This window comes from Solanum pennellii, chromosome 6 (genome assembly GCF_001406875.1).
Source record: "Solanum pennellii chromosome 6, SPENNV200".
NCBI lineage: Eukaryota > Viridiplantae > Streptophyta > Magnoliopsida > Solanales > Solanaceae > Solanum > Solanum pennellii.
The window spans coordinates 33,808,256-33,820,051 of record NC_028642.1 but is presented as its reverse complement, the minus strand read 5'-3'; the positions used below and the strand labels follow the sequence as shown (position 1 = coordinate 33,820,051).

Genomic DNA, 11,796 nt, shown 5'->3' with positions numbered 1-11,796 from the left:
AAAAGCAGGTGGGTCCAAATTTCGGTCAAGGCGGACAGAACCCGAAATTGGACCCAATCTCTCTCTCTCTATCTCCCTCTTTTTACTTGTTTATATGCTTCGTTGATTGTCGTTAGTTTTAGGGTTAGAAAAACTCTGACCCCCTCGTTATACGCATTACTATTTTATCAAACTTAAAACTGAGCTAAATTTCAAAACGATAAATGTTTCAAATTTGCAAGTTCGCTTAGATTTAAATTTAGGAAGTTTAACTTCAAATAAAATTCGCAAATCTTAAAAAACATATTAGTCAAATGGTTAGTTGCCGGAAAGCCGCATTAAGCGGAACGTCTTAGGTGCCTTCAAAACCTTCCTAAGACGTTAATAAGAATTCCCGAACCCTTTTAAAAAAGTTTTCAAACAATTTTTCTGTTTAAGTTATTTGAAAACAAATTTTCTTAATTTTCCTTAAAAATTAAGTGGCGACTCCTAAAAGTCGAAATCTCTTAAAACAAAATAATCTCTTTCTAATTATTTTTCGATAAAACACTATTCTGCCTCTTAATTTATTTTATTTTATTTTCATATGATTTTGAAGTAGTGTTACTATTAAAACTTTTATAGGATGTGTAAACCTAAAGTTTTCTATCAATGAATTTAGATGCCTTCCTAACCAAAACTAAATTAAGTCTAAGGTTGAAAGTAAATCAAACCAAAATCACATTCTAAAAAAGATAAAAATTCCCTACAAGTATAAGGCTGCAATCTTACCTATTTTTGCACCTAAAGCAACGAATATGAGTTCAATGTTGTCAGGTTGTGCTACTCCAAAATTTTGATTTGTTTAGTATGGGACCTCTTCAAACTGTCGGATTGAGACCATCTTCAAAGTGAATTTTTTTTTGGGAGCCATGAAAAGGCAAGGGAGAGAAGGTGAAGGTGAAGATGAAATGATAACTTTTTATAAAGTGAAATGAAAAGGTCCACTTTATAAAGTGGAAGAAAAAGTTCCGTTATAATTAAAAATAAACGTTATGACACTAACGGAAAACGTTTAGAAAATTGAATATAGTAAAACTTTTTTTCCACTAAGCTTATTTTAGTTGCTTATTAAAAAGTGACTTATTTTGGTTACTTTTATATTTTTGTGGCTTATTTTGATTTCCAACTCAAATTTAAACAATTGGATTGGTTCAATTTTTTTCGATTATATTTTGCTTGAAACCAAACCAAGCAAAAAGAAAAAGAACAATTCAGTTGTATTTTCATTGATTCTCTGCCCACTGGAGAGACAGAAAGAAGAAGGGTAACAATATTAAGTGACCACTCAATTCTCATGTATATGAATGAATCCTCAGCCTCAAACAACCTGCACTCTACTGTACATACCAAATACAATGCGATTACTAACAACAGCCCTCAAAGTTACATATACAAGTCCAACTTTTGAGTAACGACACAGTCAAGCTTTAGCTTTAGAGGGAGTTGCTATCAAATGATGTAAAGTTGACGCCTGGATAACAGTGCTAGGACTAGTATCTCTACTCCGTGTTGCCACAGATTGCCTAACACCTACGTTTTTGTCAACCCCACTTCTTACAACATGTATCCAAGACCGGGGAAGGCTTCTCACCAGCCGTGTTGAAGCTACCAGCAGAATCACACCAACAATGATGCACATCCTGTACACAAACATCTCCATATCAACAGCATTTCTTTTGCTACAGCAAAAAGTCTCCAAATCCCTTATAAATGTAGGAATCCCAGGAAGACGACCAAGGCATTTAAATAACAGATATAAACCACGAATACAAAAGATGCAACACTCTAATTTAACATGTGAACTGATGTGCACTTATTCCCAAAAAAGGGAAAAAAAAAGAATCAGCTGTATACTTTAGTTCAAAACATCTTGTAATGTGCTAATAATATGATGGTACTTATGGAAATTCCAAACAATAGAACAATATAAAGTTTCTAAAGTAACAACTTACAAACAAACTTTCTGTGATTAAAAGTTACAGATGACCCACATTGATTCTTTCAAATGCTAACATTTTTCCCATTAAAATTTTAAAAGAATTTGAAGGTAATATTAGGTTCACATATTCCACCAGGTCACTAAAAGATATATGCTTTCACCATTTATCTTGAAACTCACTTCTTAACGTGAAAACAAGTCATTTCATTTTTCTTTTTTGAGAACACTGGTGTTGAGGCCAGCTAGTGCACTTTAAATAATTCCACAAAGAACATGCTAACTCCCACTGACAAAGGCAGTGGCGTAGCAAGGAATTCATCAAGGACGTTCAAACTTTTGAATGATGTCAATTAAAACTTTTGATGTGCGTGCACCAAAAGTTGTAAATCAAACAGCACAATATTTAACGAAACCATAATAAGAATTGTAACAGAAACACAATTTTATAAAATCAAGACTAACATATAGAAGTCAACAAAAGAAATCCTAATAGTAAAAGTATATTCGTTTCTCTTGATGAGGTTTCATCTCTTGAAATATTTTTTTATAGTACTCATTTAAAAATACACGAAATAATGTCCTTTCTACACAAGGCATTGCCCCATCTTAAACTTCATCATTCGATTCTGCAGGTTTACTGTTAAATTTTCTTTTGTAGAGTTCGACTTTTAAATTTTCAGAATTGTTTGATAAACAATTTTCAATTAAAAGCTACTTCTAAGATTGCATGTTTACTTTTTACACAATTTTTAGAGGTATTTTGTAAGAATAATTGAAAAATGTAGTTAATATATTGAAGAAGTTTATAGTTTGAATGGTAAAAATTGAATTTTATGTAGTAATAGTTATTACCATAGTCACTAGTGCATCAAAAGTAATAATCTTGTGAATTCATTGACTGTTATAGTTGATTGATTAATTCGAACTGATTTTTTGAAGTCTTTTGCATGAGATACTGAGAAGAAAACGCTAGATAATAATCACTATCATTTTGGACATAATCTTTAAAATGATATGTATATTGGAAAAGAATTTGCACAGTGCAGAGTGAAGATTAAAAATGATACTTTCAAGTTAGAGTCTAAAAAAAGGGTGGGAAAAAAAAATCAAGACAAAAAAAAATAACTAATCTAAAAAACCACCATAGTTAGAGTGTATTATTTTTCATTTAAAGAATACTCTAATTTTGATTTTATTTTTGATAAGAAGACTCCAAGGAACTGGTCTCATTTATGTTATGGACCATTATCCATGTCCAAGTATTCAGCCAAATTTAGCCCAACGTTCAAAGTTCAAACCAAATCTGACCCAAAACCATGACTCACGTTCCCCTCTTCTCCATTCATGTATAGACCGAAGTAGCCAGTGAAACAAAAAGATGAAGACCCCTATTTCAGTTCCAAAACGGTGCCACAACTCTTATCTCTCACAAATTCATACACCAATGTGTGCTTAGCACGAGAGCTTCGGTACCACACGAAGATTCTAGAAACTCCTCGATGGTACATTACTCTAAATTATCAAGAAAAAACCTTTGAAGGCCACAAAGGACTAGTATAAATCATTATATAGCAGAAAATTGAAGGTATTTGTTCAGTTATCAAAAAATTGAAGGTATTTGTTTCTGATCTATTCAAATCTTTACTTTGAGCTATCAAAATTTCAATTTTCTACTCTAAATTATTGGTCAACACACCCGATCTTGTTTGACACAGATCCCACACCCTTACCCGTGTCTCTGTCGTGTCGACACGGGTGCCGGACCGATTTTGGCGAGTCCAAGTAACTTAGGTCAAGGTTATTCAAAATTTGATTTCCCACCACTTCAATTAGTTTGTCTTAGTTTGACTCGACATGGAATTTAAAAAAATAAAGAAGACTTCGATTTTTGTGATCTTAAATTATAGATCTACGTAACGTACCAAAATACCCTTTGAATTTGGTGGTCTTAAATACGTCATGTAGGATGTTTCGTGTAAGGAGTTACTAAATATGGGAACATTCTTTTTTAAATAGACCAACGAAATTTAAGACAAACAAATTGAAATGGAGTAAGTACAAGATATTTGCCTAGGTGATATTTGACCTATAAACTTGCATAAGGTGACATTTGACCTCTATATACATAATATAATTTTTCGAGTAAGGGTGTTCGCTTAATCACCCTTGGGACAATGTAGCTACGCCACTAGGCACATCCAACAAGGCTTGAACAAATGGAGAAAAAATCACCTAGTGTTTTTGCTTGCACTCAAATTTGAATTCTAGACCTCATGATTCTCAACCTACTTTGTTAACCACTAGGCCACATCCTTTAAGTGCAACAAGACATTCAATTGGAGGGACTACTATGTGTAATCATAAAGATAAGATCAGTGAAGTTATGAAACCCACTTGTCATCCAAGTAGAGAGGGGGGAAAAGGCTCTCACAAAGATATATAAGCAAGTTCAGCAAAAACTAATGAATCTTCCTATTTATCCCGAGTAAGTAATTAAGTTTTGAAAAACCATATTTCATGGGATCAGGAGACAAGACAAGAGGGCCTTGCCTCTATTGTAACAAAGAAACTTGACGAGCAAAATGGATGGTAATAAGTCCAACGATAAATGGCAAAAAGGCAAAGAAAATGAACATGTCATACATACCATCCAAGCAAGAGCCAGAGACGAGATGTTGGTGCTGAAGGCAAGCGTTCACCCAAAGCAAACATACCAGCAAAGACACCTGTTACGATAGATGCAACAGCCGCACATGTGGATACTACAATTGCCCTTCCATGCTTCAAGCCACGTGTCTGTTTGGAAGAATAGAAGTACTTGGTGAAAACCATTCATAAAATAGAATGGATGATAGTTCTCTTGAAGGGAAAAAGAATTTAGTGATTTCATGGCCTCATCTATGTTTGCTAGTTAACGTGATGTTGACCAAAATCAGACAAGGGAAGAACGTGTTTGATCATGATAATGCTATGTTTGGAGTCACAATATAATAATGTTGATATACACCGGTAAGTGGTTATAGCTGATATAAATAATGTTGATTACAAGGAGTACCTGACATACAAAACCAGAAGCACTACAACAAATGCTTATTGTAATACAAATCGGCACCAACAACTTGGAAAATCCCTGCTCCAAGAATAAAAATCCCATCTTTGATATCACAGATGAAATCCTGTAATAACCATATTATAGAGTCATTATCTGTATTATGATGGGAGGGCATCCTGATCTTAATAAACCACCAACACTTTGAGATTGAAAATAAACAACCCACACATGACATAGGAACTTTATGACCTTAGCAAGCATGTACTACATGAAGACCAAATGAAATTTACTCAACGCAATCAAACATACATGTTAATTAATATGATTGCAACATATGTTAATAACAACCCAGCTATAAGAGAACTAATCAAGCAACAAAAAGAACTGTAGACAGTTGTTAATTTGCATTTTGAGATTTTAAATAATAAATAATATCTTGCCATTTGAAGAGAATGTAAAGAACAGAATGATAGATCCAGATGGTATTATTAGGAATAAAATCCGATGGTTGAATTGAAGTGGAGAAGTGCTATCGAGGTGTTATGTGGTAGAAAGATGCCTACCAAAAGGTAAGTTTTATAGAACTATAAAACTGACAATGTCATATGGAAGCAAAAGTTGGGCTACTAAAAGTCCAAGATGAGTGTTGCAGATGCTAAGACGATGCACTGTCATACCAAATTACATAACATTAAAAATGACCACATTCGCCAGAAAGTGTAAGTAGCACACATTGAGGATAAGATACAAGTAGGTTGCCTGAGATGGTTTTGGATATGTGTTGAGTCGACATACAGATGCACCAGCCTGTATGTGTGAAACTTGTTACAGTAGGTAAAAGTCCCACATTGGTTAGGGAATGGACTGGCGGTTCTCCTTATATGGACTTCGACAATCCTCCCCTCATGAGCTAGCATTGGAGGTTGAGTTAGGCCTAGTGCCATATCTTTACATGGTATCAGAGTCAGGTTCATCCCCGTTTGGGCTCCTGGTTCACGCTCCAGTTGGGCCTAGGCATGAAGGGGGATGCTAGAGTGGGTAAAAGTCCCACACTGGTTGGGGAATGGGCTAGGTCTCCTTATATGGACTTGAGCAATCCTCCCCTCATTAGCTAGCTTTTGGGGTTAAGTGAGGCCTAGGTGCCTTATTTTTGCCAAACTATTGTAATTAAAGGTGCTAAAAAGAACGGGGTAGACCTTAAAACACATGGAATAAATTTGTCTCGAAGGATCTATAAATCTTTGGGATCAATGCAGACCTAGCTAAACATACGATACAATGGAAGAAAAAAAAACATATATGCAATATATACTAGTTGAGGATAAGCTTTAGACTTGGTAGGAACTGCAAATATTAATATTGTTATATCATTTAACTTATTTTTTTACTTTTATTTTAATTTAATATGATGATGATATGAAATGAGCTTAAAGAAGTAGGGAATCGTATAGCCAATCCCAACTTGTTTGGGACTGAGGCATATTTGCAAATATTATTTAATACAAGCCTATTCGTTCTCATTATTGGACGTTACAGTGATTTAAGAGGTCTGGTACTATTCCACTCTCATTTAGTATGCATCAATACAAAGTTCCATCTATTGATGAGACTGTCATTAGAGGGTCATTTAGTGTATGAGGTTTCTGCATCTTAGGCTCTGCTGCATTTTAGGTCAATGTACAAGAAATAAGCTGCTCCTGTTATCAAAAAAAGCAAAAGATAAATTTAAGAGAAGAAGTATACCCAAACAAAATTCCAGATTCCAGTCCATAAATAATTTCCTCGATGACTTCATATTGCATCTGCATTGGGGAAAATTTGCATATGGCATCAGGCATGTTCAATAGCATCATATGTAAGAACTCAGTGGAAAACTCATACCAGCTCTTGTTCTCTACGCTGCCGTCTATAAATGCGAAGCCATCCATTAAGAAGTACCTATATCCATTGAACAGTATTAGATTTCGGAATTCAAAAGGTACAAAAGCATTTAAATACCCCTTCAGTCCTAATGGCTCAAAACTATATGTGGATATTTCATAAAAAGAACAATACAAGTACAAATCAATCCAAAAGTATTCCACACAACCCAAGAAGTAAGAACCTTGCAGTACAGTGAATATTTACTTAAATGAAGAAAGTTATTACGCAGTGCAATGGCCAGTGGGTATGGCAAATCTAGTTAAATGTTCTCTTCTAAAGATATTAGAGAAATGAGCCTGTAATAGTTGGTCAGCAATAGTGGTCCCCAAAGAGAGCACCAAGCAGTCTCCTTCACTAAATTTAGATAGATAAAATCTTCTCCCTTCATCAAATTCCAAATACATGCTCATGTAGGACAAATTATCCAGGAAACTGACAGAAAAATATGCTTTGTATTGTATACAAATGAAGGTAACCTGTGTCCCTAAAATAGGCACATGCTGGAAAAACTATCAGAATATTAAAGAGGACACGACTGGTCCTAAATTTGTTATGACAATCTGTATCAGTCGCATAAAATTCTAGAGAGCATGAGTTCTTGGATCAACTTTACCAATGTCTAGGACGTTTGTAAAGAAAAAGGACCATTATTAAACTCGCCCAAACTAAAGTAATGTTTGGGATTGAGTTCTGCAGAGAGGGGGGGGGAGTAGAAGGGGTGATGATGGGGAATGCTTAAAGATGTTCAACATCATCAAATAATCAGCTGCAAAAATACTATCAGTGGTTGATTCCCACTGCCACATTTATTAGACCCTCTTTTAGGTGCCTGCTTACTATAAGTGTTCTTGGTTAAGGGAAACACGTGCATTGAAAGGATTGATTCTACAAGTAGACAGAGGTCTTTTCATAAATTAACAATATAGGAACCGATATACAAAAGGAACTCAGCACCTAATCACTCCAAACATAAATGATAAGGGAAAACCTTCTCAAGCAACTAACTTAAAGTCTTGTATTGCGCATAGAATAAGATACCTACAAACAAGATTGCAACAGCACATGCCAGCCATGGTAGGTGAAAAATTGAGATAGCAGAAGCCTGCTGCTCCTCCCCTCCAGCACCAACAGCTGAACAGATAAAAGAGAAATGGTAAGTTAAAGTTTGTCAGATATTCACATCCCAATGGAACATGTCAGCATGTAAGGTATAAGGTTCCATTAGAAAAGAAGAAGTGCATCTCCAACCCTAAACTCTATTTTACACTCCAAATATAGAGTTCTCTATTTCTCCAGACAACCAACTCCAACCCAATTTTCTATTTTACTCACTAAAAATGAAACTTTTTCTCTCTCATCGATATTATATTATTATTTCTATTTCATTCTTAATTTCTTATTTCATAATATAAATCATTTCTTACTTTTTTTCCCCAAATAATTACTTAATATAAATTTCATGTGATATAAATTTTATTTTTTTAATTTTTTTATTTAATATAAAATTATATTTTATTTTAAATTTCTAAATTACATAAATTGCAAGAAAATATTATATAATATACAAATTAATAACAAATTCAAATAAAAGTGAAGTACAATTACATAAACACTCAACTTTCAAAATTATTATGTTACTCCCAAAAATGTTCTATTAATGCATTACAGAGTTCAAAATGAGTATTTTGGTCCTTAATTTTTTTATGTCTAGCTAAAAATTGTTCAAACCAGAGATTTTCATCATCTACCATCATACCCTAATTTTTTTTTTCCAAATAATGCTAAATTTGAAACCGACCTACCGGATTACTAAATTACTGTTGTGATAAATTAATTATTATGTTATGTATTGCATTGTGTTTTATCTTGTAATTAGATTATTATGTTACGTATTGTATTTTTAAATTAAAATTTTCATCTTATCATTTTGATTTTGAGCATTCTTTCCAGTAAAAATTAATAATAAAAATAAAATTATATTATTGACGGAAATTAGAAAAAATTTAAAATATTTTAGTTCGGGATGAAAGTAGTATATATTAAATAATATATTTAAAAAATATTATATTGAATTTAAACAGAATTCTGAATGTTAGATATTTAATTAATGACATTGTATGCAAATAATATATGTTAATTAGAAAATAATAGAAATATTAATAAAATATTGAAAAAGTGAAATAGAGAGTGAATAGTAGTTCTCCAACTATTCAACCCTCTAAAAATGAAGAATAGGGTCTAAAATAAAGAGGGGTTGGAGTGCTCATTCTCTATTTTACGCTCCAAATATAGAGAACGGAGAGTAAAATAGAGTTGGGTTGGAGATGGACAGAAAAATTGATTCCATAGGCTACTAATTTCTTTTGGCAGTCAGGAAACTGATCTTGTACAATCACTTAAGAAAAAAAATAAACAAATAGTAGTTCCCCAAATTTGGAGAACTAAAATTCAACTCTCTAAAAAATGAAGAATAGAGTCTAGAATAAAGAGGGGTTGGAGTGCTCATTCTCTATTTTACTGTCCAAATATAGAGAATGGAGAGTAAAATAGCGGTGGATTGAAGATGGTCATACACAAAAATTGATTCCATAGGCTACTAATTTCTTTTGGCAGTCAGGAAATGATCTTGTAAGAAGGTGATGCATAAGCTTTTGGCTGAAAGACTAAAGAAGGTGATGCATAAGCTTGTGAACAAGCAACAAATGGCCTTTACCAAGAGCAGGCAGATCATGGATGCAGTGTTGATAGCCAATGAATGTGTTGATTCCAGGAAAAAGGACAAACAACCCAGGATCCTATGCAAGCTGGATATCCAGAAGGCATATGATCACCTCAATTGGAACTTTTTGATGAAGATGATGCAAAGGATGGGTTTTGGTCAAAGATGGTTAAAGTGGATCAGACACTGCATAAGCTCAGTGAAATTCTCTATTCTGATCAACAAAAACCCATGTGGGTTTTTCCCATCAAACAGGGGTTTGAGACAAGGGGACCCCCTATCTCCTTTTCTTTTATCATGGCTATGGAAGTGTTGAGCAACCTATTCCAGACTGCAAGAGCAAATGGTTGGATCAGAGGTTTCAAAGTGGGGGAGAATACGAGAAACAATCTAGAGATCACTCATCTACAGTATGCCGATGACACTTTAGTATTCTGTGGAGCTGTAAAGGAGCACATGCTAATTTTGAGAGTCATTTTAAATATTCTTGAGGCTGTGTTAACAAGTTCCATCTATCCTGTAAACACAGTACCAAATATTGGGGACTTAGCTTACAAGCTTGGAGGGAAAGTAGGTGAACTACCAACAACCTACTTGGGAATGCCTTTGGGGACTAAGAGCAAATCAAGTGGAATATGGAGTGGTGTAATTGAAAAGTGTGAAAGGAAGCTCGTGAATTGGAAGTGTCAATATCTATCCTCAGGGGGCAGACTTACTCTAGTCAAGAGTGTCCTGATGCCTTGCCATCATACATAATGTCTATATTCCTACAGCAGCCAAAGTAACCAAGAGGTTAGATGCAATTAGGAGAACTTTCTAAGGAAAGGCAGTGAAGATAAGAAGAAGTACCATTTGGTCAATTGGTAGGAGTTTCTAGTTAGCAAGAGAGGGGGTGGACTCAACATCAGGGATCTGAGTACGCAGAATAAGAGCTTGATGATGAAATGGTTGTGGAAATTTGCCTCACCAGAAGTCTTTATGGAAGGAAGTAATAACAACAAAATATGGCATGGAGGACAAGTGGATGACAGAGGGGGTGACCAACCCTTATGATTGTAGTGTGGATATGGCTACTGGTCAAAGATAGAACAAAATGTAAGGTTGGTAATGGAGAAAAAGTGGCCTTCTGGAATGTCATCTGGTGTGGAGAGGAGACACTCAAATAAGCATTTTCTGAGCTACATAGTCTAAGTGAAGCACAGGAAGCATCAGCGGCAGACTTATGGACAGGACAAAAGTGGAATTTACATCTGAGAAGAAACTTAAATGACTGGGAAATAACATCCATAGCAAGATTTCATGACACAATGGATAGGGCTACTAATCTAACAGAAGAGCAAGAATATGGGAAGGAGAGAGAAAGGGAGAGTTCACTGTAAGATCTGCATATCGAGAATGGAGACCTATTGTAGAGCAGCAAGCAGAATGGCCTTAGAGGATGATCTGGAGAACAAAAATCCCATACAAGGTGAACTATTTCACGTGGCTTTTGGCAAAGGAGGAAGTCTTGACACATGAAAACTTGAACAAGAGGAAACACAACCTTTGCTCTAGATGTTATTTATGCGAAGAACAGGTGGAGACAGTCAACCATCTCTTTTTACACCGCAAATGGAGAGATTAATTATGGCAGATGTTCATTCACAAGAGGAAGATCAAGTGGACAAAACCAGGAAGAATCACAGAAGTTCTAAAATGCTGGAACAGCGATGGAAATGCAGGAAAAGAGGAGGAGAGATGGAGGATTGTCCCAGCATGCATTTAGCAGACAATTTGGAATAAAAGGAATCAAAGATGTTTTGAAGGAAAGTACAACAATATTCAGAAGATAAAGATAAACTGCCTAGGTCTTTATTAATTTTGGTGTAAGCAAGAAGTAACTGAAAATTCTGAAGATGTTTTTAATGTTATTGACTGGTTGTAACTAGAAGATATTAGGGCTGATGCAAGTATAAATTTTTGGAGGGGAACTACACTTTGATGTAGTATACCTGTGGATATATAGAAGTAAATGTTACCTTTCCCAAAAAAAAATGATCTTGTACAATCACTTTAGAGAAAAAATAAACAAATAAGTTCTCTCTCTCTCTCTCTCTCTCCCTCCCTCTCTCTCCCTCCCTCCCTCCCTCTCCCTCCCCCCCC

At 34.8% G+C, this 11,796-nt stretch overlaps 1 protein-coding gene across 1 annotated transcript in view; it reads right to left on the bottom strand.

Moving 5' to 3' along the window:
- Positions 1-1,220: 1,220 nt before the first annotated feature.
- The window catches only part of LOC107021532 (probable magnesium transporter NIPA9), a 17,347-nt gene continuing 6,771 nt past the window's right edge, over positions 1,221-11,796 (bottom strand). Inside the window, exons 4-9 of the mRNA XM_015222211.2 lie at positions 7,978-8,066; positions 6,894-6,950; positions 6,756-6,814; positions 5,016-5,136; positions 4,608-4,756; positions 1,221-1,661 (exon numbers count right to left, since the gene is read on the bottom strand). Coding sequence (XP_015077697.1) covers positions 1,442-1,661; positions 4,608-4,756; positions 5,016-5,136; positions 6,756-6,814; positions 6,894-6,950; positions 7,978-8,066 — 695 coding nt within the window. The 3' untranslated portion in view covers positions 1,221-1,441. The remainder of the gene's footprint in view (positions 1,662-4,607; positions 4,757-5,015; positions 5,137-6,755; positions 6,815-6,893; positions 6,951-7,977; positions 8,067-11,796) is intronic.